Genomic DNA, 26883 nt, shown 5'->3' with positions numbered 1-26883 from the left:
ATCCCCAAACCAATACTCATGGAACTTAACCAGTTATTCAGACATGCTCAGAGTATCAGAAAATTCTGGTTTTGAGATTTTTTTTAACTGCTGTGATACGGCATTTCTTTGTGGTTTTCATTTGCATTTCCCTGGTAACTCATGATATGAGCATCTTTTCAAGGGCTTATCAGCCAACTGCATAGACAGAATGTTGAATATGGTGTACCACAGAGACAAGGCTATTCAAACCCTTTGCCCACTTTTTAATTAATTAGGTTGTCTTTTTTATTAAGTTGTAGAAGTTCCTTGCATGATCTAGATATATATTTTGATCAGATATATGACTTGCAAATATTTTTTCTCATTCTGTGGGTGTCTTCACTTTTATGATGGTATCCTTTTGAAACACAAAAAGCTTTAGTTTTTAAAAACATTTTCATTTTTTATATTATTGAAGTATAGTGGATTTACAATGTTGTCCTAATTTCTGCTGTACAGCAAAGTGACTCAGTTATACAAATATATATTCTTTTCCATTATGGTTTACCATAGAATATTAAATACAGTTCCTTGTGCTACACAGTAGGACCCTGTTGCTTACCCAAGGTTCTAATTTTTAAGAAGCCCAACTTACCTATTTTCTCTTTTGTTGTTTGTGCTTTTGGTGTTATATCTAAGAAATCACTGCCTAATTCAAGGTCACAAAGACACCTCTATGTTTTTTTCTAAGTTTTATAGTTTCAGTCTCATATTCAGATTTATGATCCATTTGGAGTTAATTTTTAAACTGTGATAAATACATATAATATGCAAAATTTATCACCATAACCTATAAAAAATTTTGTCATTCTTTTTAAAATTTTCATTTATTTACTTAATTTTATTTTTTGGCTGCACAGGCATTCTTTGGTTGCCGTGAGTCAGGGTTACTCTCTAGTTGCGGTGCTCAGGCTTCTCATTGCAGAGACTTTTCCTGTTGTAGAGCACAAGCTCTAGGGCACTCGAGCTTTAGTAGCAATGGCTCATGGGCTCCAGAGCGTGGGCTCAGTCGTTGTGGCACATGGGCTTAGCTGCCCCATGGCGAGTTTTAACTTCCTGGATCAATGTCCCCTGCATTAGCAGATGGATTCTTAACAACCGGACAACCAGGAAAATCTTCACCTTAACCATTTTTAAGTGTACAAATTGTTTTCCATAGCACTGAACCATTTTATATTCCCACCAGCAATATACAACAGTTCCAAAATTTCCACATCCTTACCAGCCCTTGTTATTTTCAATTTTTAAAAATAATAGCTATTCCAATGGATGTTAAGTGGTATCTTGTTGCGATTTTGATTTGTATTTCTCTAATGACTAATGATGTTGAGCATTTTTTTGTATATTTATTGACCATTTGTACATCTTCTTTGGAGAACTGTCTACTCAAGTTCTTTGTCCATTTTTGAGTTGTGGTTTATTTATTGCTGAGTTGTATGTATGTTTGTTAGTCATTCAGTCATGTCCAACTCTTTGCGACCCCATGGATTGTAGCCCACCAGGCTTCTCTGTCCATGGAATTCTCCAGGCAAGAATACTGGAGTGGGTTGTCATTCCCTTCTTTGGGGATCTTCCCAACCAAGGGACTGAACCCGGGTCTCCTGCATTGCAGGCAGATTCTTTACGGTCTGAGCCATTAGCAGCTCTTTTATTAATCCTTCATCTTATGTATAATTTGCATATAAAGTGTTTTCTCCGTACTTCTGTACTTCTTTTTACTGTCTTGATAGTTTTCTTTTATGTACCAAAGTTTTTAACAGTGATCAAGTCCAATTTATTTATTTTTTTCTTTTGTTGCCTCTGCTCTTAGTGTCATATCCAGGAAATCACTGCCAAACCTAATGTCATGAAGATTTTCCACTGTTTTCTTATAATTTCAGTTCTTAAGTTTAGGTCTTTGATCCACTGAGTTTTTTTTTTTTTTTAACATGGTTGAAGATAAGGGTCTAACTTCGTTCTTTTGCATGCTCAGTTTTCTCTGAACCATTTATTAAAAATCCCCATTGAATGGTCTTGGTATCTTTAACAAAAATAATTACCATATATGTGAAGGCTTATTTCTGGGCTTCTATTCTGTTTCACTGGCCTATGTCTATCCTCAAATACTTCCTGAATGAGATTTAACATTAACTTGTTTTTGTTACCTTGTTCAGAATTCACTTTACCTCCATAATTCTGTTTCCTCTTCTATAAAGTAAGAACTTTGACTGAAAAACTCTCACAAGTCCAAAAATCTTGTCACTACATATTCAAAGTTTTCCTCAATATAGTAGAATCATACCAAGTGATCTGAATTGGCTGAACAATCATGAAACATTTCTAAAACTAAAATTCCCTCAGTTCATTAGTTTAAGTATATAATATATACCTTCAATATCTGAAACTATTAGCATCTGAGGTTGAGAGAGACCTTCTTGAAGACTGTAGAAGTGGATTGTACTATCAAATGTTATGAAGCCAATTTTTGTCCTGGTGTTGCCAGGAAGCCTAAAAACAAATTCAGAAGAATATTTTATAAAGTTTTATATTATACCTAAAATATCTGCAAAGAGTTACGTACAAACATTTGCTTCTATCCTGTGGAAAACATCCCAACAAAAATGTTTTTCATCCATGCAGTGTTTAATCACCATGGAAATACATACTACTCCAAAGAAAACACTACACATAACCCAAATAACCAACAAAACCAAGCAGTAATATAGCAATCCAAAACTCATTATACCTATATAAAGCTATATTAATCACTTAGGAAATGACATAAAAAACAATGGAAAGTATACACGAAAGTCTATAGATGATTTTAACTTATAAAAAGACTTCAAAAAATTACCACTTACCAACTCTAAAATGTAATTTACATACTGCATCTTTTTTTTAATTGCTTAAATTTATTTTTATACTGCTTAATGCATTCATTTCAGAAGATCAGCAAAAAGACATTTTAAAGAACTTAAATATGTACACCTTAGTTTTACAAGGGGAAAAACAAACTAGTTTTCATTCTTGGGTAAGTTAGTGAACCCTCTCATCAACAAACAATTCTTATACACAACCTACAATATTAAAAGCACAAATGCCGGTAAGAACAAAAATGCCTGCAACCAAGCTGAGAGAGTTAGTTCATTTCTGATGAGATTTGTTCCTGAACATTCTTCCTTACCATACAAGAGCACAAGAATATTTCATTACACTGAAAGGTCATGCTAGCTTTCATGGGTTATACTAAGCATGTAAGAACCATTTAAAGTACAGTTGTTTTAAGAGGCTTAAGAGAGATAACCAGCAAATGCAATGTGTAGACACTGTTTAGATTCTTTTTCCAACAAACCCACAATAAAAAACATTCTTGAGACAACCAGGAACAAAAATTGAACTGGATATTATATTATGGAATTACTGCTAATTTTGTTTGATGTGATTCTCATATTTTAGTTAGGCTTAAAAATAATTCCATGTATTTTTAGGTAAAATGATATACTGATTGAGATTTGCATTAAAATACTCCAGGGGAAAAAGCAGGGGCAGGAGTAGATGAAGCGAGAACAGCTGAACGCTAAAAATACTGAACCTGAGGCTAAGTGCCTGGAACTTCACTATATTCTTTCTATTTACCACATCCTTGAAATTTTTCCATAATAAAAGAAAAAAAATAAACTAGTTATTTCTCAGAGAAAGGGAGACCTACAGTTAACTATGGATTTAAGTGGACTTTTAGAACATAATTACATAGCTTTTAAAATATATTTTGGAACTACTTATTCATTTTATTACTACAAACACTGTTTCTAAATTAACCAGTTAAGATACTTACAAATCCAGATTGTCTAACAAACTCTGGCAAACTGAATTCAAGTATCCAGTTTCAACTGCATTGTGAGACACATCAAAAACAAAGAGGTACACTGGAGGTTGAGGTGGTCGTAACTGAAGGAGAAAAAGGATCTCATTAAATACAGTTAATAGGATTTAATTTAAATTTACCATTTGTCATGTCTACATATAGCAAAACAATAAGATAAACCTTATTTACAGATCAAGTGGAGACTATAATAATAATAGATGAAGAAAATAATATAGAAAGAAGTTTTTTTCAGATGCATACTTAGAAAAAGGAAAATGAGAATATGATTGTCATCTGTCAGAAGAGTGTTTTTTCTAGGACAGGAAGGAGAATACATATAATCAGAAAGCTTTTAGGGGACCTCCCTGGTGGTCCAGTGACTATGACTCTGTGCTCTCAATGCAGGGGTCCAGGATTCAATCTCCAGTCAGGGAATGAGATCCCACAGGCCAGAACTAAAAGAGCCTACATGGTGCAACTAAGAGCTGGTGCAGCCAGGTATTAGGTTGGCACAGAAGTAATTACAGTTTCACATTGTTGAACTTTGCCATTTGATACTGGAAAAATTTTTAAGTAAATGTGATTATGTTACACATCATTTGCACATTTCTTGCTTTATAATTTTTGCTAATAAATTGTTACTTGTTAATTGTGTATGTATTTTAGACTACGGAAATTGTTACTAGACAAAAAGCGAATTCACGCAATTTTCTTATTGGAGTTCAAAACGGGTCATAAAGCAACAGAGACAACTCACAACATCAACAATACATTTGGCCAAGGAACTGCTAATGAACAGTGCAGTAGTGGTTCAAGAAGTTCTGCAAAAGAGATGAGAGCCTTGACGATAAGGAGCACAGTGGCCAACCACTGAAAGTTGACCACAACCAACTGAGAGCAATCATCAAAGCTGATCCTCTTACAACTACACGAGAAGTTGCCCAAGAGCTCAATGTCGACCATTCTACGGTCATTTGGCATTTGAAGCAAACTGGAAAGGTGAAGAAGCTCAATAAGTGGGTGCCCTCATGAGCTGACTGCAAATCAAAGAGGCTGTCATTTTGAAGTGTCATCTTCTCTTATTCCATGCAACAAACACGAACCATTTCTCAATCGGATTGTGACTTGAGACGAAAAGTGGATTGTATACAAAACCCAGCAACTATCAGTTCAATGGTTGGACCTAGAAGAAGCTCCAAAGCACTCCCCAAAGCCAAACTAGCACCAAATAAATGGTCCTGGTCACTATTTGGTGGTCTGCTGCCAGTCTGATCCACTACAGCTTTCTGAATTGCAGTAAAACCATTAGCTCTGAGATGTATGCTCAGCAAATCGATGAGATACATTGAAAACTGCAACACCTGCAGCCAGCATTGGTCAACAGAAAGGACCTAATTCTTCACAACAATGCCCAACCACCTGTCACACAATCAACATCTCAAAAGTTGAACAAATTAGGCCACAAAGTTTTTGCCTCATCTGCCATATTCACCTGACCTCTTGCCAACCAACTACCACTCCTTCAAGTATCTTAACAACTTTTTACAGGGAAAACGCTTCCACAACCAGCAGGAGGCAGAAAATGCTTTCCAAGAGTTCGTTGAATCCTGAAGCATGGATTTTTATGCCACAGGAATAAACAAATTTATTTCTTGTTGACAAAAATGTGTTGTAGCAGTTCCTATTTTTATTAATGAAGAGCTGGTTGAGACTAATTAAAATGATTTAAAATTCAGGGTTTGGAACCATAATTACTTTTTCACCAACCTAATTAATAAATATTTTTTAAAAAGAAAATCTCTTGAGAGTATTGGCAATGTTCAATTTCTTGACCTGGGTGGTGAAACAGTGGTATTATGATTACTTGGTAACCTATATATTCATGTTTCATAGGCTTTCATCATATTTCACAATTTAGAGAAATTACAGTTCTGGAAATGACAAATCAAGTCAACTTGAGCTGGTTATTTAACCAACACATTTCAACCAGTTGCAGAAAAATGTACAAGTATATTTTAAACTTGCAGAAAAATGTACAAGTATATTTTTTAAATTGCAGAAAAATGTACAAGTATATTTTAAACTTCCAAGCTCAAATATTTGCCTTCAATTCAATAAAAAGCATCAAATAATCACACTCAGAACTTGATGTCTAGTATACTTTTATATTTTTTTGCACATATCACTTGCCAAATTCATAGAATCTGCTGTCCAAGAAGTGAGTCTGGAAGAAGCAACATCTCTTGCAGACCTAGGCAAGTTTCCAAATTTAAAGGAAGCCATTTTTACAAAAGCTAAGGGGTAAAGAAATGGAGGAAAGCCAATTCAAAAAAATAAATGCTTCTGATTTTTTGGCTTTAACTCAACAAAGGCACAGCTACATAAAGAAAGCGATTAACAGCCATTTAAGTGTCACAAAAACATTTTCTATACTGAAATTTCCATGTGGTGAGAACAGACTGAGTCCTCATAATTTCTATACTAAAATGGCCCCAATTGACCAGATAGACTATCCCATAAAAATACACTAAAACAAAAACAGGATGAACAGTGCTTAACTAAGAGTTGTTTGTGATGATCAAAAAGATATATGTGCTCTGTAAAATGGATAGCACTAATAACCATTAGGCATAATTATTATCTTTTCAAATGCAAGAACTCAGATACTCACACAAGTTTATGTATAAGTACTTACAAGAGGATACACATCACATTATTTATAATAGCAAAAAACTAGGAGAGACCTAAAAGTATACTAGTATGACCCCAATATTCTATTGCAGATTTCTGAATGGATACCCAAGAAACATAAACAGAACTTCACATATACTTTTACTTTCCAAACTTACCCTTATATACAAATTAACTATGTTTATAATGAACAGGATAACTTTTATAAATTAAAAATGTAAAATTTTATTAAAGAACTATATGGTATATTTAAAACCCAGTATTATGAAAAATTTATGCTATATAAAAAGTGAAACTTTACCATGTATTCTGAAGGAGCCATAAACTCAATTGTAGCATTTTGAACTTCAGGTCTTCTGTGAGGTTCTCCATAGACTCTGGTCAAAGGGTTGTACATGAATTCTTCAGGAACTACATGAATTAACAACATACACTGTTAAAACTGAAAGGATTACGTTTAATACAACTTGCATTTGGCTGTTTTCTTAATTTAGGGATTCATATGTAATTCAATATAAACTAAATATTAAAAGCTAAATGCACTTTTTTTTTTTTAACTTGGCCATGCTGTGAGGCGTGTGGGATCCCAATCAGGGATTGAACCTGCTCCCCTTGCAATGGAACCACAGAGTCTTAACCACTGGACTGCCAGGGAAGTCTGGGTTAAATATACTTTATTTTTGAGTTCCATTCAATTTCTCTCCATAATGAATAGCACTAAGTATGTTTTGCTTCTACAATTACAAGTACTATACTTTTCCTATTTTCTAATACCCTTTTTCTCTTAATTCCTGGAAAGCTGCTTTCCTAAAATAGTTTAAGAGGATGATAAAAACTCATTAGGTGATAATTATTCTCTTAAACCCAAGATTAAACTTTGTCTTAAATTTCACAGTGGTAAAAAGATATTAACATTTGACGTCGTTTACAGACTCTGGTTGCCCCTGGAAAGCTATGGCAAAAATACTTCAAAGTATTTTTAGGGTTATCAGGGTATGGGGCATGGTGAGTTTCAAAAGTTATTAAGACCTCTATGGAATATCAGCTGCCTTCTGCTTATAAAACACTAGTGCTCCAATATTTTCTAAATTATCATTGCATCTGTCTTCTCAATAACTGTTTAAAAATTCAAATCCCAATATATGCTGAAAGGTAAGCTATAGTTCATTAAATGCTCTGGGCTGCATATGAAAGTGACTTCAACTTTTATTACAATTTAATTTCATATACCAAAGCACATATACGTAAGATTTTAAAGGTGTACTAAACACTATACATACAGGTATTTTCTGAATTATTACAGAGTAAAAAGAATGCTCTTTTTCTACCCTCATTTTCTTCTACTCTAAAAATACAAACAGTAAAAGTGGTTTTCAAAAATCTCAGAAGCTCCTCTATTTCCCAATGCTTAATGAAATCTCCTTCTAAATAGATTTTTAGAAAAATTGAAAACTTAATTTTCAATGTGGATATCAGCATGCCCTTTTTCCCTCTCTAATGCTAATAGAATGCTGTTAGTTAGGTGGTATTTCTCAATATATAAATAGTGAAACAGTTACTGAAGGATATCTCCTCCTCATCAATTACTGAAAAAACTACATTCAACTAACCTTCTAGCACTGCCCACCTCCCTTCATACAGCAGTGAATGAAGCTAATGGCAGCTATTCTGTGGACTTATTTTTCTTTCACCCTAGAGAAAAGGCATGGGACAATTTCTAAATAAAAATATTTCTTAAATTATAGGCTTAAATAATACCATGAAATATGCCATTTATTATATGCCCAATATAATAAATGTAAAAAAGTGGTATCAAAGTAATATTACCATATTTTTTTGCTTAAGAAATATGTAATCATTTGTATATAAGTATAAATGCCTAGAAAAAAGTAAAAAGAAGTTATATATGAGTGGAAGGATTACACATAAATAAGACAGGAGGTTTTTTAAAATTTTTTTTGCTTTTTCAACTTTACATTTATATTATCCAATTTCCCTACAATGAATACAATAACATTAATTAAAAAAAACATACCATCATTAACTCGGTAACATAAGTTACATTTCCATCTCCTTTGATCAAGAAAGCTGACAAAAGGGTTGATGTATGTCCTGCATGAACGGCATCTCACAATTGTACTAGAGGTAACCACAGGCAATTGCTGGGAAAAAAAAAAAACCCACAACTAATTTATTAAAGACAGCAATCATCATGTCTAAGGGTAAAGCAATTAATCCATACAACTGTTGCAATATTATAATTTTCGAGGAAAAACTAGGGTAAAAAATGTGTCCAACCTGCCACACAAAATATTATGTAGTTGACATGTATTGATTTTTAAACTCTAGTGATTTTCCCCAAGACTATTCTCATTAAATTTTGCCTTTTAAACAGTATTTATTTTCTCGTTAAAAGTTTACACTGCACACACAACACTGTAAAGCAACTCTACTCCAATAAAAATTGATTTGAAAAAAGTTGACACTGCAAAATCAATATAGTAAATTTACAATGTATTTCTGAGATGAATGGTGAAGGATCGATCAACATTCTAAAAAAAATCAATTAAATTATTAAGAAGTTTCTTCATGTTACATTAACAGGCTACTAAGTTCTCATAAAAGAACTATCACAAAGTAAGTTATGGTTTAAATCATATTTAAATGTTTTATTTGACTCGGCAATTATGCTATTTAAAGTTTATCCTACATATTAAAAGATCTAAAGTCTTAAAATCAAAAATCAATAAAGGCAATACAATCCTATTACCAAAAGGAGGTTGGTTATGGGAAAGTCACTTCACTTATGTACTGATTATCTCAAATGTACATGGTCACATGTCAAGGTCTTAAAACCTTAGGACAAAAGTAGGCCTTTTTTGTTTTTCTTCCTTTTTTGAGAAGCAGTTTCTCAAAGCAACAGACTTTACTCCAAGAATAGAAGAACTGGGAGAATGGGTAAAGCATTTTAAAGGGTAAACAATTTACAACTTTAAAAAAAATACTATGGTTCACTTATTTTCTTCAGTACATATATCCTACTCAGTACCTCCTGAATTTTTCAACAATATGTCTATTTTATCTCATTGTAAAAGTGTTTGATAATAATCTTTTTAACTGAAATACGAATAAAGGAATTTGTCAATGGTCAAATTCCTAAAGACAGCTCAAACAAAATTCTTGCATTATTGTAAAAGATTCCTTACCACTAAGATAATTTTCCACATTTACTTTCACTAATAAAACGTACCACAAGGTCTTTAAAAGGATGAAGCAGCAGTCCCAAAGGAAGTTTGGCTTTATTCAGTAAGGCCTGAGTCTGAGGAATGCTAGTCAGTGTGCAGCGAAATAACCTATATCAAAGTAAAAATCATGTATCAGTTATTACTATGACTAGTTTGGAACAAAAAATTTTCAGAAGATTTAAAAGATACACATTGTAACACTGGATCAGATTATAAATGAAGTATTTCAACAGGCTCTCACAAATTTTATTCTTTTAAATATTTAAATCCTATTCAGAAAGAATACATTTTATGTAACAAAACATTTTCTTCTCAGCTTGTGCATAAGACAGTCTGGACTATCAAAGGACTTTTTCTTTATATAAATCTAGATTGCACTGGAATTACACCGACTTGATGGACCTGAGTTTGAGTGAACTCCAGAAGTTGGTGATGGACAGGGAGGCCTGGCATGCTGCAGTTCATGGGGTCGCAGAGAGTCGGACACGACTGAGCGACTGAACTGAACTGAACCCAAATGTAAAGTTATGTGTATTACCTGAAAGCTCAGTTTTGTATTAGGTTCTAAAAAGACTGTTTAAAAATAACAAATTCAATTTATCAGAAAGTCTTCATATCTTAAAAACTTCATGAACTTAAACTCACAACCAAATTTAAAAGAGAAAAGCGTACTATAATTATGTTTGCTATGAAAAATAATTTAAAATAATAGCAAATAAAGGATTATATAGAATCAAATCTCCACACTTCGGACTTTGAAAATATAATAGAGCCACCATAATGATAATGAATATCATAGTCCCATTACAGTTGATAAGAGCAACTATCAGATCAGGCATTACAACCTTATTTCTTTACTTAGAACATTCCAAATATCAAGTAAGCAACTAACAAAGTACTGTTTTGTGCATGGAGACTACTTTCATAAATTAATACACCTGCATAGCTTGCTCAAAATACATGAAGCTCAAAAAGAATCTGGAAGCCTTTTAGAACAAGTAAAATGTCAGATTCAATAAGAAGTACTGTTTGAAGCCTTACTCTGGGTTACAGTTCAGCTTCTGGATATCTTCATGCAAATTTGGAACTGGAGGCTGCAAAGGTGTCGATGGAAGCATGTTTCTTTCTTGAAGAAGATTGATAACTCTTAGCCCCTCTGGATGTAGGCTTAATCCACTCATACTTGCAGTTAAATGATTAGCACCTAAAGGAGTCTAAAGAAATATAACTTCAGAGTAAGTAGCCTTTACAATGTCTTCCATTGAAAAGAGACGCATACATTAATAACAAAACTGTAATCTCAATTTCCTGGTCAATTTTTTTGGTTCTGGAGACATGTAACAGGACAAAAGTCTTATGAAATATTCATTATCATTCTAATTTGGTAAAAAATGTTCATTGTACCTTCGTAAAATGCTTTCAGGTGAATATAGTTTAAATCAAAAAGCAGAATACAGGTTATAAAAAAAAAGTATACCTGAGTAAAAGCCTGTGGACCACTTGGGTAATTCAAGGAAGAGAGTGGTATTCCTGTTCCTGTTGTACTAGGTGGTGTTGTGTTCTGATAACCAGGTGGTAAGGAGGGATATGAATATCCAACACTTCGGCTCATTGTGGGATTCTTATTAGTAGGCTGTGATGTTGCTAGAAACAAGGTAACTTTTAAGTTCTATTTTACACTCCAAAGTACTTTAAATCAACACATAGATCCATTAAATCTGTAACTCCAAAATCCTCTGAGTAACTTAATACTTTAACTCACCAATTTTGTAAAATAAAATAAACACTAGTAACAAAGAAAGAGCAATGATTAAAATCTAGCTAATGTGGTCTATATCTATAAACACACAAAGGTTAAGTTTAGTATACTTAATTTACTCTCATGCCATGTACTAAACATTGTATTCAGACTAAAATTTTAATTCAAAACAACTTTAATTGGAATATAATAAATGTTCAAATGGATAAATTTAAATAGATCTAACTGATAAAAGTATTCTATAGTCATAATATTATAATAATAAAGCCCATAATCCCAATTCTAAAGCGGGGGGGCAGGGGGGGAACCTAACAAAAATTCTAAATCCATAGAGACAGAAAATGCTAACAGGAGATACCACTGGACGACCTAATTATTAAGTTTTCTTCTCTGTTTTCTATCAGGAACATATTTTAAAAAAATCTTTCATAGCATCTCACCCAAGAAGCCACCGCCTTCAATTTCATCATAATTATTGTGAACCACCATAGATCCATTATTGGTATTTGATATAATACCTAAGGAGGAAGTTTATTAACAATATTTAAATTAGGACCAGTATTACAATTTCTGCAAGATCTGATCTAGTATTTAAAATTTATGACAATGTTCCAAACGACAAATAGCTTAAATTACATCCCAGGAAATGTCACATGTTGAAATAAAAATTTCAAACAATGTAAGATTCTAAATATACAAAATGTATAAAAGTTTCAAATAACTTTATAAACCTCTAAAAAGAATGGTACTTTGTGGAGTTTATAAAATTATATACAATCTGAAAGTTTTACCAGTTGCAAGAGCAGCATTAAAAACTTCTAAGGAGCAGTACACACTACACTAAGTCACCAAAATCAATACTATTTAAGAATGAGGATAAATAAGGATGAGATACACTATCTATGAGGGTAAAAACCTTTAAAAAAATACAGAACAGAGTAGAATCTAGAATTAACTTTAAAGTGATATATAGTGATTAGAACAATTGCTTTAGTCCAGCAAACTAAACTAATAATAATAATTTATCACTAAAATTTATTAGCTCTAATTCAGATATAGAGGAAATCAAATTAGTGAATAGCATCACCTCTAGCACCTACAAATAAATGTGTTAACTTTTAACAGTCATTTTAATACCAAATAGCTAAGTTTAATGACTTCAATAAAGTTAGTAACTCCTTTCCAATTCTCAAGACCACCACGACTTTACCCATGAGTTGATATATTAATAGAAAATCTTGGTAATCTTGTAGAAACAAACAAAAACACTGAACATATTTTTATTTTATTTATTTACTTTTGGCTGTGCTGGGTCTTAGTTACTGCACAGGTTTTTCTCTAATTGCAGCAAGCAGGGGCTACTCTCCAGGTGCTATGTGAGGGCCTCTCACTGCAGTGGCTACTCTTTTGCAACAAATGGGCTCTAGGGTGTGTGGGCTTCAATAACGGCGGCATGCGGGCTCAGCAGTTGCAGCTCCTGTGCTCTAGAGCACAGGCTCAGTAGTTGTGGTGCTCAGGTTTGGTTGCTGCGTGGAATGTGGGATCTTTCCAGCCAAGAGATCAAACCCATGTCTGCTGCGCTGGCAGGTGGATTCTCTACCACTGAGCCACCAGGAAAGCCCTGAGCATATTTTTAGTTGGCTAAAAGTTTAAATACTTATTCTAGCTTGATTTTCAAAATTATCATGTGAGACACTACTTTACCGTTTTGTTACTCATTGTTAACACGATCCTTTTCAAATTATACACAGGTCAGTTTTTTTCCCTACTAACAATACTAAAAAAAGGAAATGGTAGAAGAAAGTACAAAAATGATAATATTGATTGTACTGAGTCGTAGAATGTGGGCAGTGGCTCTTCCCCCCCTTCATCTGTCTTCCTATTTCCAATCTTGTTACAATGGTTATATTATACCTAAAATTCAATTTCTTACTTTACAAAACATTTTAAGTTAATAAACTTGTATTTTAAAGTTACATCTGAAGATAATGGTCTAAAACTATAAAACATGAAAATGTTTTTACATTTTACTTTTTATTTAGGCTTATAAATGTCTGTTAACAGTGGCAGTTTGTTAACAGTAACAGTGGCAATCAAAAATCTGCTTCCACGAAAAAGAGCCGATGTATTAAAAATATAGCTTCAACGTCATGTCCAGAAAAGCGAAAGACCCCCTCTCACCTCCCTCTACCAAGAGATATGTGACTTTATAGCCATGATTTTTAAAATCTGCACAGTAACAAAAAAAGTTAACAGTGATCCCAAAGGCTAGTCCACAGCTAGTCACAGAATAGAGAAAAGGAAAACAGTAATTTTTTTAAACCCTAAATTCCTAAGGGGCATCTCAAACCAAAACAACCAGATTTTCTGAAAAAATATGGCTTGAATGCAGAGTTCAAATAATATTAATACTTCCACCCTGAGTCAAAACTTTAGGACTTGACTTGGTTTTTGTCCTGCTTACCTTCTTGGTTGCTAGTTGAATTAAATGAGGGCTGGGGCACAGTTCTAGGTGTCAATTTCTGAGGAGTAAGGGCCCTCACTGGAGGTGGTCCTCCAGTTGGAGGGGGGCCAAGAGGAGCTCCTGGTTGAAAAGTAGTAGGCAGAGGTGGATTCGCTAAGGGCAGTGCAGACCCTATGGAAACAACGGTTTTTCACACATCACTTAAGAACTTAAGAAAAAGGCCAAAACAGCCTTTTACCAAATCTAAATAACTTCCAAATTTATATTTTCATTATAAACCACAAATTACTACAAATAAGTTAACTTCCCAGATTGATTGTCTAATTTTATATGCATACTTTACACATTTCCAAATCTCTCCTACTATAATTCTTGCGTGTGTGTGTGTGTGTGTGTGTGTGCACGTGCACACTCAGTCGCTCAGTTGTGTTACTCTTTGTAATCCTATAGACTGTAGTTCATGGAATTCTCTAGGCAAGAATACTGGAATGGGTTGCCATTTCCTACTCCAGGGGATCTTCCCAACAGAGGAATCGAACCCGAGTCTCCTGTGTCTCCTTCACTGGCAGGCAAATTCTTTACCACTGAGCCACCTGGGAGGCCACCATAATCCTTACCTGCCAATTGTTAAAACAATATAAAGTCAGGATCAAATCACTTATAGAGTAGATACAATGCCCTGTTTATTGCTTAATTTTTCATTAACTGGTCACAAAGCTTCAACAGGCCATGTCAAGTATTGCAGTAGAAATTAACATGAATAAAATTTTATGGAGTACTTATCAATATAGCCCATTCGATTACCATCAATTAGGGTTAGAGTTAGCTTTCTAAAACTATGAAGTATTCTGGTTATCCTAAATTCTCCAAGTTTTATTTCATTTTGCTTCATTTTTATTGGGGGTATAACCTGTTAATATTAGATAATAAATGTATATACTGTTTAGTGTTTACCTAGTAATAATTAAAAGCAGGTTACTTTCAATAATGACTTACATCCTATATTAAGAATACTCCCTAGGCTTAAAAATCAGGAAATGATCCAAAGTCTATGTATAAACTTTATGAAACACTGCTATCCAAGATGCTTAGAAGTATCCATCAAACTAAACTAAAAAACATCATGACATTTGTCCTTGTACCTTGTACCAGTATCTCACTGCCTCAATTTCACCAATTTTCTATTAGGATAGTAAGTTCTACTCTTGAGGAAATTCTGTGTGATATGGAAAGTTCCAAAACCCACAACCAACTTCTCATTTGCCAAAAAGGAGCAACAGTCTACAAAGTTGATAAAATACTACTGATTAAATACATCTGATTTAATTTTTCATTGTAATACTTTTTTTTATCCTCTGAATTTAATATATTCTATCTGTGTTTTGTAAAATTGAAGGAATAAGGACACCAAATATGAAAATTTTCAGTGTCTCTTCAACATTGTTGAATTCTCCAGTGCTAAGTCGCTTTAGTCATGTCCAACTCTTTGTGACCCCATGGACTGGAGCCCGCCAGCCTCCTCTGTCCATGGGTTTCTCCAAGCAAGAATGCTGGAGTGGGTAGCCATTCCCTTCTCCAGGGGATGTTCCCAACTCAGGAACCAAACTGAAAAATGATCTTCCAACAAGACTAGTCAGTGCCCTGTTGTCAAAAGTGAAGATAAAGATTACTGCCATGGAACTCCCTTATCAAAGAATAGAGACCAGTCAAAGGAACAAAAGGGCAAGGTACATTTCCAACTCAGCATGAACAAGAATGTATGATATATCTGGCTACAAAGATGTAACAACCTAATGTTTAATAAAATACATGTGAGCTTATTGAGATTTTTCACAGCTTAAGAGGAATACTGTTGAATCCAGAATAAGCTACGTTTCATAAAATAGACATTATTTTTTCAAGCTGAATGACCCTTATTTAGAACACCAATAGCTAGAGTTTCAGGATCTGGCTCCTGAGATCTCTAAAACTAATTACATGCTAAAAGGTGGCCTATAAGAAAAGAAAAAGTTAGAGAATGTTAATATGTGAACTATATATTTTACATAACTTAGATACAATTTTGAGATCAGACAATCAGGCACCTACCAACAATGATGAAAAAACAGAGGTAAAAATGGGGAATTTTTTGAGGTCTTGTTAAGAAAAGAGAAGAGCAGTCATATAGTTCTTTTAGCAGTCATATGCTTCTTTTACACAGAAACCTTCCTAAATTTTGGCATTTCCTTACATCTCTGTCACCACATCTGTGCTATAATCAAGGTGCTCTATCTGGGGACAACTCAGGGTGGTCTTCCTTCTACTGTAGCCAAAAAAAAATTCAGATTATTGATCACATGCTTTTTAATGAGAGGCTACACTTACTTCCAAATAGTTTTTATTTATTTATTTATTTTTAAATATTTATTTATTTGGCTGCATTGGGTCTTAGTTGCAGCATGTGAGATCTTTAATTGTGGTATGTGGGATGTAGTTACCTGACCAGGGATTAAATGTGGGTCCCCTGCACTAGGGGCACGGAGTGTTAGCCACTAGACCACCAGGGAAGTCCCCCAAATAGTTTTTAAATAGTACTTTTTCCTAACCTATTTTCTGTGGCTGTGGGCAAATTATTCAAGCCTCATATTTCTTATCTGTAAAACATACTGCTATAAAAATTAAATAAGATAACACACATTCAAGTTTGGTAAAATGCTGAAAAATAACAAATATTCAATAAATGTTATCTACAATTCTTAATAAAGAAGTGAATGTTATTAATTTCAAATGATTAATGCTCACTCATAGTGTCAAATAAATAATAATACAAGTAATCAGAAGGATTTTGGTTCTAACAATGATGGGTCAGAAGATCTCTCCAGAGAAACCAAGTTTCTAGAAGCACCCTTAATCTTTACAAGACCAAAATGCATTCACCAAGGTTAGTGGCTAATCAAGAGGCTAAGAAAAATAGATTCAGCAGTTAACAAACTATAAAATGCATGAAGTACATGTAGTATCTAGATGCAGAAATACATATTAACATAAAAAGGTAACAACTGATAATACCATTTCACTTGAAAACTTTTACTAGTTCATTTCCTTGAGGATGTGTGCTGAACAGAATCAATCTGCAGATCCCAATACAGAATCTGAATTAACAGCAAAAAAGGAATAGTAAAAAAAAAGAAAGGAATAGTGAAATAGTTAAATGAACCTACTTTTGAACCACATATGACCAAACAATGAGGTTAAAAAGATTTAATGATCAAAGTGAGTCCAAGAATACATAGCTTTCTTCCCAAATTGATGTACAGATTCAGCACAATCTCTATCAAAATCACAGTTATCTTTTTTTCCCCCAAATATTTACAAGCTGATCCTAAAATTCTTAAGGAAATGCAAGGGACTGAGGACAGATAGAACAATCTTGGGGGAAAAAAATAGTTGGAGGAGTCAATATTTGGTAAACTCAAAGCTTACCATAAAGCTACAGTATAGACACTCAGATCAATGGAACAGAATTCAAAGTCCAGAAATAAATCTTACATTTATGATCAACACAACCCTTATTTTCAACAAGGGTGCCAAGATTATTCGATGGGAGGAAGAACACACTTTCCATTAAAAAGTCCTAGAACAACTATATATCCACATGCACAAGAATAAAGTTAAATCCCTACCTACTAACACCATATGGGTTTCCCCAATAGCTCAGTTGGTAAAGAATCTGCCTGCATTTCAGGAGACCCTGGTTCAATTCCTGGGTAGGGAAGATCCCCTGAAGAAGGGACAGGCTACCCATTCCAGTATTCTTGGGCTTCCCATGTGGCTCAGCTGGTAAAGAATCCACCTGCAATGCAGGAGACCTGAGTCCAATCCCTGGGTTGCGAAGATACCCTGGAGAAGGGAAAGGCTACCCACTTTAGTATTCTGGCCTGGAGAATTCCAAGGACTATACAGTCCATGGAGTCACAAGGAGTCGGACATGACTGAGCAACTTTCACTAAAAACACCATGTACAAAAATTAACTCAAAACTGATCAAACACCTAAACATAGGAACTAAAGTTATAAAACCTTAGGAAAAAAACACAGGGATAAACCTCTGTGCATGGCTTTCTGACCACAGATATGCTCAATAGTACTCCTCACTCCAAAAGTAAGTCTGTTTTCACTGCCCCTCCAGGATTCTTGGATTTCTAGAGTCAAAAATTGTCTGTGCCTTAACAAATAGATAAGCCAACCCTTAGATTAAGTTCAAAGAGAGACCACAAGGATTGAGCTTTCCTGGAATACAAGATGGAACCTTGCTAATGTAAGTATTGGCCAGTCCTCAAGGCAGTGATTCTGCACATATACCTGAAACCCTAAAATATCACAGGTGACCCAAAGAAACTCAGATAATACCTTCAAAGGAAAGAAGCAAAGCAGAAACAATCATGATTTTAACCCAAAAGTTACAGAAATAATCTAAAGATTAACAGTCATCAAAAAAAAGTGACAAAGTCTTCCATATGATTTTAAGACTGAAATAGTAATTTAAACATTTAAAATAAGCAAAATTTTCCCATTTCTAGCACTCCTATAAGTACTCTACCTGATTTTATGAAGTTGTTTTGAAGTGAAGAATCTCCAGAAGAAACATATTGAGGGCTCATCAAATTTGTATTCCCAGTCATGGCTGGTTGGGATGACGCACGAGGACAATGGTTTGTCTGTGACAAATAGTTATACTGCCAATTCGAAGGTGATGGTACACTGGCTCCAGGAAGAAAGCTACCAGAAGGCATTGGTGTAGCAGCTGGGTTCTGAGAAGTAGGTAGTGGCATTTGGGGACTAGGACCACTACGGAGTGAAGGTGTCACTGGATGAGAAGCCACAGGTGGTCCATAAAGAGTTTGTCCAGGTCTCTGATAATTACTTAATGGGGAAACAGTCTGGGAACCACCAGAGTTAGACTGTCCAGAGACTTGATTCAAAGTCTTTGCTGGTATTAGATGAGGGTAGGATCCTGGAAGCTGAGAATTATACCCTTGGCTCACTGACACTTGTGAAGACATCAGGGCATTCTGGACAGGACCTTCCAATAAGAGCAGGAAAAATTAGTCTTACAAACAAACCAAGCAATACTTTAAAAAATTTAGTAAAATATATGGTACTCTTACAACTCAACAACAAAAAGACAAATAACCTAATTAAAAATGAGCAAAAGCTTTAAATAGTACTCAAATATACTTCTAAAGACAAAAACAAATGGCAAAATGTTCAACATTATTAGTCATAAGAGAAGTGCAAATCAAAACTACAATGAGATACCACTTACACTAGGATGGTTAAAAAAAAGAAGATGGCAAATAACAAACGTTGACAAGGATGTAGAAAAACTGGAACCCTCATACTTTGCAAGTGGAAATGTAAAACAGTGCAAGTGCACTGGAAAACAATCTGGCAGTTCTTCAAAACATTAAACAGAGATATCATATAATCCAGCAATTCCACTCTTGGTCTCCATAAAAACTTGTAGACAAATGATGACAATATTATTATTTTTAATAGCCCAAAAGGAGAAACATCCAAATGTCCACTAACTGCTGAAGATAAACAAAAGGGGCATAACTATACAATGGAATATTACTTGGTCATAAAAAGGAATGAAGTACTGATGGCATGCTATAACACAGATGAACCTTGAAGACGTTATACTAAGTGAAAGGCACTACTCACAAAAGACCATACGCCGGACAAATCATTTATATAAAATGTCCAGAACAGGAAAACCCAAAGACACAGAGGTAGATTTGTGGTTACAACAGCTGCAAGAGGGAATAGGTAGTAACTGCTAATGGGTATGGGGTTTCTTTCTTGGGGTGATAAAGATATTTTATATATTTATCTATTTTTTAATTTATTTATTTTAGTTGGAGGCTAATTACTTTATAATACTGTAGTGGTTTTTGCATACATTGATATGAATCACCCATGGGTTTACATGTGTTCCCCATCCTGAACCCCCTCCCACTTTCCTCCCCATCCCATCCCTCTGGGTTTTAAAGGTGGTTGTAGCAATGGCTGCAATTTTTAGTTAAGTACACTAAAAAATCATTGAACTGTACATTTAAAAACACTTTCATTTTATTTTTGGCGGCATTGGGTCTTCACTGCTGCACACAAGCCAAGGCAACTCTCTAGCTGCAGGGTGCGGGCTTCTCACTGTGGCGGTTTCTCTTGTTGCAGAGCATGGGCTCTAGGGCACATGGGCTTCAGTTGCTTTTAGTTGCTCCAAAGATTCCACATCTTCCAGGACCAGGGATGGAACTCATGCCCCCTGTATTGGCAGGCAGATTCTTAGCCACTGGACATTATGGAAGTCCTGACTGTACATTTTAAAGCTGTTATATATTAAAAAAATTAATCTCTAGAATCACCACTTCTCAGGAATATATTGTCATTTCTGCCCATAAAACTAGAAAATGAAAGGAAATAAGATGAATATTTTTTAAAAGATGGCACTCATACAAAATTAACTCCTGTGGACTCTTTACATTTAATAACAAAAAAATACTTATCTTCCAATCATGGATTGAGGGGTCAATCCATGCAACCAACGTACCGATACCATTAGTTTAATTTGAGTGCTTTCATTAATTACACAATACTTACACAAACATACACAAGTATATATATATATAGGAGAGGTAGGATTGGGAAGCCTACAAAAGCATATACACATAAGTAATATGTATCTGGGGAACGCTAGTCTATATGCATTCAGTTCAGTTCAGTTCAGTCACATCCGACTCTTTGTGACCCCATGAACCGCAGCACGCCAGGCCTCCCTGTCCATCACTAACTCTCGGAGTTTACCCAAACTCATGTCCATTGAGTCGGTGATGCCATCTAACCATCTCATCCTCTGTCGTCCCCTTCTCCTCCTGCCTTCAATCTTTCCCAGCATCAGTCTTTTCAAATGTGTCAGCTCTTCCCATCAGGTGGCCAAAATACTGGAGTTGCAGCCTCAACATCAGTCCTTCCAATGAACACCCAGGACTGATCTCCTTCAGAATGGACTGGCTGGATCTCCTTGCACTCCAAGGGACTCTCAAGAGTCCTCTCCAACACCACAGTTCAAAAGCATCAATTCTTCTGCACTCAGCTTTCTTTATAGACCAACTTTCACATCCATACATGACCACTGGAAAAACCATAGCCTTAACTAGATGGACCTTTGTTGACAAAGTAATGTCTCTGCTTTTTAATATGCTGTCTAGGTTGGTCATAACTTTCATTCCAAGCAGTAAGCATCTTTTAATTTTATGGCTCCAATCACCATCTATATGCGTTACTCTGCCAAAAAATTTTTTTAAAATACAGGTATTCTTTCAGAACAAAAGAAACAGATACACGTGTTAGTTGCCTAATTGTTTATAATAATGAAAAATTGGAAACAAATTAAATATTCATCAGCAGGAGACTGAATAAATTGTAGATTATTCACACAAAAGACTAATTATCAATAAAATGAATAAACCAGATGTACATCTACCAATTTAGAAAAACTACAAAAAGAATACTGAGAACTTCCCTGGTGGTCCATTGATTAAGAATCTGCCTGCCAATGCAGGGGACATATGTCTGGCCTCTGGCGCAGGAAGACTCCGCGTCCTGAGGAGCAGTGAAGCCTGTGTGCCACAACTGCGGAGACCGTCATCCTGGAGCCTGAGCTTCGCAGCAAGAAAAGCCAAAACCGCCCAAATGAGAAGCCCACACATCGCAACTAGAGAGTAGCCCCTGCTCACTGCAACTAGAGAAAGCCCTCTCATAGCAACAAAGACCCAGTACAGCCCAGAATTAATAAGTAAAATATTTAAGAAAAGAATGCTGAGAAGAAGGAAGTTATAAAGAAAGAAGTATGATATCTTTCTTACACAAATCTTTTGATTATGAAAATTTTCAGACATAACACAAAAGTATAAGACCACTTTTTGCAGTCTCCCACACACAAAAAAGTGAAATATCCGTAAGAAATATATTTGATTTATGTATTTATTTTGGATTGTTTGACATTTTACGACAGAAAATTTTTCTTTCAGGAATTCTCTGACAGTCCATTGGTTAGGAGTCCATGCTTTCACTGCAGAGGGCCAGGGTTTGATCCCTGGCTGAGAACTAAGCAACCCCAAGCTGTGCAACAGTCATACACACACACACACAAACACTTTCTTTCTCTCATAAACATGATATGTCTCTCCATTTATTCAAAACTGTTTTTTATCTTCCAATTATATTTCATGTTTTTTTTGTAAAGGTGAAATGAAGTCGCTCAGTTGTGTCCAACTCTTCACGACCCCATGGACTGTAGCCTATCAGGCTCCTCAGTCCATGGGATTTTCCAGACAAAAGTACTGGAGTGGGGTGCCATTTCCTTCTCCAGGGATCTTCCCCACCCAGGGATCGAACCTGGGTTTCCCGCACTGTAGGCAGATGCTTTTACCGTCTGAGCCACCATCTTCCTTTAAATTAAATGTAGTTAACTTGCTGCCAGGGATCCCGCAGTTTGTAAATTACTATGAACAGAACATTTACTTTCACTTCTAACTAGTAAAAGGCTATCAAGTATTCAAAGTACCATAAATGCCCAATTATAAGGTGAGATTTTCCTCAAAAATTATTTCTCAAAAAAGAAGGCACCATACAAGTCTCTACAAACGTTCTCATTGTACAATAATGCTTTGTCCTAGTGGATTAACAGTGTTTCAAACAGTAGGTACGATAAATTCAAGAGTTACAAAATCAATAAGCTATAAACTATCTTTTTAGTTAAGAAATAGAAGACAGTTAAGAATGGAAAATATTGCAGGATATCACATGTAATAAAGGTTAAGTATTGTGAGGTTACATTACAAATATATACATATATGAATATGTATACTGGGTCACTATTTAAAATGTATTTCTTACTGTAGATTATAGTCAAAGTCTGAAAGCCTGTGATCAACTGATACCTTTGAATCTTCTTTTATCCCTCTATGATTTATTCCTTACAAATCCTATTACCTTTTAAAACATGGATCAGATCAACTTTCTACTCAAAACTTCCAAAGTCCTTATCTTAGCTTATAAGATCCTCTATGTCCCTGGCTTCCCTTCTGGTCTCACTTCCAACTTCCTTTGTTAAAAAATATTGAACATTCATTTTATTTTAATGAAACAGTGCCAGGATAATACATATGTTGTTTCTGATCTGGAAGTAAGTATCCTGGAGACTTCTGATTCTATTTTTTTTTCCTGTTCTTGCAGCAAATTTTAATATAAAGTTTAATTTTCCTTTAAAATTAGGTTTCACAGATTATGCCAGCTCAGACAAGAAAATAGCCAATGTCTTGAACCACAGATTCATTAGTTCTATATGTGTCATATTAATTACACATGATTCTTTTCTTATTAGGCTGTTCCCATCCTAATTTGATTTTGCTTTCAGTTAATCATATCTGATCATCTGTATGGGCCAAGGGGTCTTTTAATCTGATATCTCTAATTCTGGAAAGATGTCTATGCAGGGCTATATTTAAGCCAAGTTGGCACAGATTTGCAGTTCTAAACAAACACACACCATTATAACTACCTTATATCAGTGTATCATATAATCTAAAATGACTTAATAATTTCCACTAAAGACTGAAAACCCTTTTTAAATATATACATATAATAGAACCCAAAATCTTTGAGTGTAACTGCTTCTGGTAAGGTCACTATGTCAACTGACATCAATTACTCTAACAGCTAAAGGCCTTTTACTATTCAAATAATTTCCTACTGTTTCTCTATACTCAGCTCCAGTCACATTCACCTTAACGCTCCTTCAACAAGCTTAAAAATGCTTCTGCTTTAGGGTTTGTCACTATTTTCTCCACCAAGAATACTCTTCCCCTAGATATAATCTCACTGCATCTCTTCATTCAAGTCTCTCAGACACAGTCTCCTCACAGAGGCATTGTCTGAACACTACATCTAAAACAGAAACTCTTTCATTCTCTTCCCCTCTGACTCTGTCTTATTTTTCTTTCTAGTGTTTACCTGACACTATGTTATTTATTTATAGTATCTACTTCACTGTAACATAAGCTCTAGGAAGGCAGGGATTTCTTTTGTTCATTACTGTATTCTCAGCACCTAAAATGTGCCTATTACATAGTTGTGTTTGTTGAATGTGTGCTCAATATGTGTTTGTTGAATGACTCCAAGAATAAATATTATAGCACAGAAACTCCTGTACTTCGAATAATAAAGTACCACTTGGGGAAAAGTGAGAATCTAATAAAGGATAATTTCAATTACTATAGTGATCACATGATGGAATCTCTTAAAGGTAAAGAAAATTTTCCACAATACAGCACCATAATGTTGCATATTCTTGCAAGCAAAACTTCTAAATAAACTTAAAAAAAAAAAAAAAAACCACAAGCCCTTTCCTGAAAAATTTAGTCCTAAAACATTAGGCGAGGTAAGCATTCGCATATGTGGAAACTGGAGTAGAGTAAGGGGGCAGCGCAAGCAATGACAGAATGGTGACATACCCTTGTTTTTGTTGTTCGGTTGCTAGGTCACGTCTAACTCTGCAATCCCATGAATTGCAGCATGCCAGGCTTCCCTGTCCTTCACTATCTCTCAGTTTGCTCGAACTCATGTCTACTGAGTCGATGAAGCCATCATCCTCTGCTGTCCCCTTCTCCTGCCCTCAAACTTTCCCAGCATCAGAGTCTTTTCCAATAGTCAGGTCTTTGCATACAATGGAACTGATCAAATAAATATATATGAGATAATGGGAGTAAGGTCTCTTACTCTCAGAGAAGGAAGTCACAAATATGGAAAAGGGAAAACGAGAATGAATCCAATGGTAGTGGGACTACAACAGAGACTACAATTGAAACTCATGGACTTCAATGTGTATATAGTAAAGATTCCCTAGCTCCGTCTGCTGAGACTGAGAGCAGAGACATTCTAATAGCACTGATCTCTCAGTACTTGTATTCTTGGTTTCTAAATACTATTCTCCATTAAAAGGAATCAAGGCTGATTCATGAGCTTGAAAAGTACAAGATGAGCCTGCAACACCTTACTGAGCCAGAAAGCAAGAAAGTGCCCAAGAATGATGACACATGACAAGAGGATACATGAAGACAGCCTGAAAGAGCACCCACAGGCCAAAACTGAGATAACCGAAGCATCAGTATAAACAATGATAACAGGGTATAACCCACTGAAATCACTGAAGTCATGAAATCAGAAGACACTGGCTTCTTGGCAAGAAAGCTAAGACAAACCTAGACAGTGTGTTGAAAAGCAGAGACTTCACTCTGCTGACAAAAGTCCATATAGTCAAGGCTGTCTTCCCAGTGGTCATGACGGTTGAGAGAGCTGGACTGTAAACAAGGCAGAGTGCTGAAGAACTGATGCCTTTGCACTATCGTGCTGGAGAAGACTCCTGAGAGTCCCTTAGCCAGCAAGCAGATCAAACCAGTCAATCTTATGGGAAATCAACCCTGAATACACATTGGAAGGACTGAGGCTGAAGCTGAAACTCCAGTATTTCAGTCATCTGATGTGAACAGTCCACTCATCGGAAAAGTCTAACCCTAATCCTAACCCTAATTTGGGGATAGGAAATCCCCTTGATACTGGAAAGATTGAGGGCAAAACAAGAGGGCATCAGAGGATGAGATGGCTGGATAACATCACTGATGCAGTGGACATGAATTTGGGCAAACTTTGGGAGATGGTGAGGGACAGAGAGGCCTGGCATGCTGCAGTCCATGGGGCCACGAAGGTTGGACAACAACAACCCACTGGAATAGTCCACACCAATACAATAAATGAATAAATTAAAATTCCAATAAGAAATGAGATATTTACAAAGTCTCAAACTACATCTCCCAAAATACTTTTCAATTATAAAGGAGAAAGGAGGAACATGACTGTGAGGAAGCTTGGCAGACACCCTTCTAATCAAGTGATCAAAGTGAACATCACCAATAATGGGGGAAAATGAAATCATGTGCCACCTAATGGGATGTGATGAGAATACAACATCTTTTCTGTCCTGCTAAAGTGCACAGTCTAAACCTAATCATGATGAAATATTAATATATGACAAACCCAAACTGAAAGACATTCTGCAAAATAACTGGCTTGTAATTTTCAAAAGCATCTAGGTCATGAAAGTCAGAGGAAGACTGAGAAACTGCTTCAGGTTGAAGAACACTACAGAGGCATGACACTAATGCTAAATGTGACTTCGGACAGGATTTTTTCGCTAAGGGTTTTATTGGGACAACTGGTGAAATCTGAACAGGGTCTGAGGATTAGACACTAGTAACATATTAGTGTTAATTCCCTAATTTCTTAGTTGTATTGTAGTTATTTAGGACAATTTTCTAATGTGTAGGAAATAAAAAAGCATTCAAGAGTGATGGGACACCATGTTAGCAATTTACTTTCTGATAGTTCTGGGGGAAAAGTTCTTTGCAGTGTACTTCCAACTTGTCTATAAAGTTGATGTGATAAAACTTTTAAGTAAAAGCAAATGAAGACTTTTTAGGTGAACTCTTTAGGAATAAATTATGTTAGGAATAAATATATTAGGACTGTCTACTTAAAAACAGTTTCTCCAAATCTATTTGACAACTTGAAACTTAAGAGTTTTGCTAAATTAAGTTAAATGATGGAAAAAAGTTAAATCATTACCAAGTCAAATAAGATACTGGGAATATAATTTACTGAACATAGGTTTCCTTTTATAGAGAAACTAAAGATATTTAGGACTATTAATGTTTGGTAACACACTAAAAGAATTTTCTTCCTCTAAAAGAGCATATAAGTTT

The 26883-nt window shown here is 35.1% G+C and overlaps 1 protein-coding gene across 1 annotated transcript in view; it reads right to left on the bottom strand.

Annotated features, from left to right (window-relative positions):
• Positions 1-26883, bottom strand: part of SEC24A (SEC24 homolog A, COPII coat complex component) — a 69552-nt gene that overhangs the window by 29420 nt on the left and 13249 nt on the right. The window contains exons 2-11 of the mRNA XM_068979594.1: positions 18603-19085; positions 14025-14195; positions 12001-12078; positions 11279-11445; positions 10843-11015; positions 9807-9909; positions 8592-8718; positions 6858-6967; positions 3836-3948; positions 2390-2508 (exon numbers count right to left, since the gene is read on the bottom strand). Coding sequence (XP_068835695.1) covers positions 2390-2508; positions 3836-3948; positions 6858-6967; positions 8592-8718; positions 9807-9909; positions 10843-11015; positions 11279-11445; positions 12001-12078; positions 14025-14195; positions 18603-19085 — 1644 coding nt within the window. The remainder of the gene's footprint in view (positions 1-2389; positions 2509-3835; positions 3949-6857; positions 6968-8591; positions 8719-9806; positions 9910-10842; positions 11016-11278; positions 11446-12000; positions 12079-14024; positions 14196-18602; positions 19086-26883) is intronic.

Source organism: Capricornis sumatraensis, chromosome 9 (assembly GCF_032405125.1).
Source record: "Capricornis sumatraensis isolate serow.1 chromosome 9, serow.2, whole genome shotgun sequence".
NCBI classification, from domain to species: domain Eukaryota; kingdom Metazoa; phylum Chordata; class Mammalia; order Artiodactyla; family Bovidae; genus Capricornis; species Capricornis sumatraensis.
This window is presented reverse-complemented; position numbering and strand designations above follow the sequence as displayed.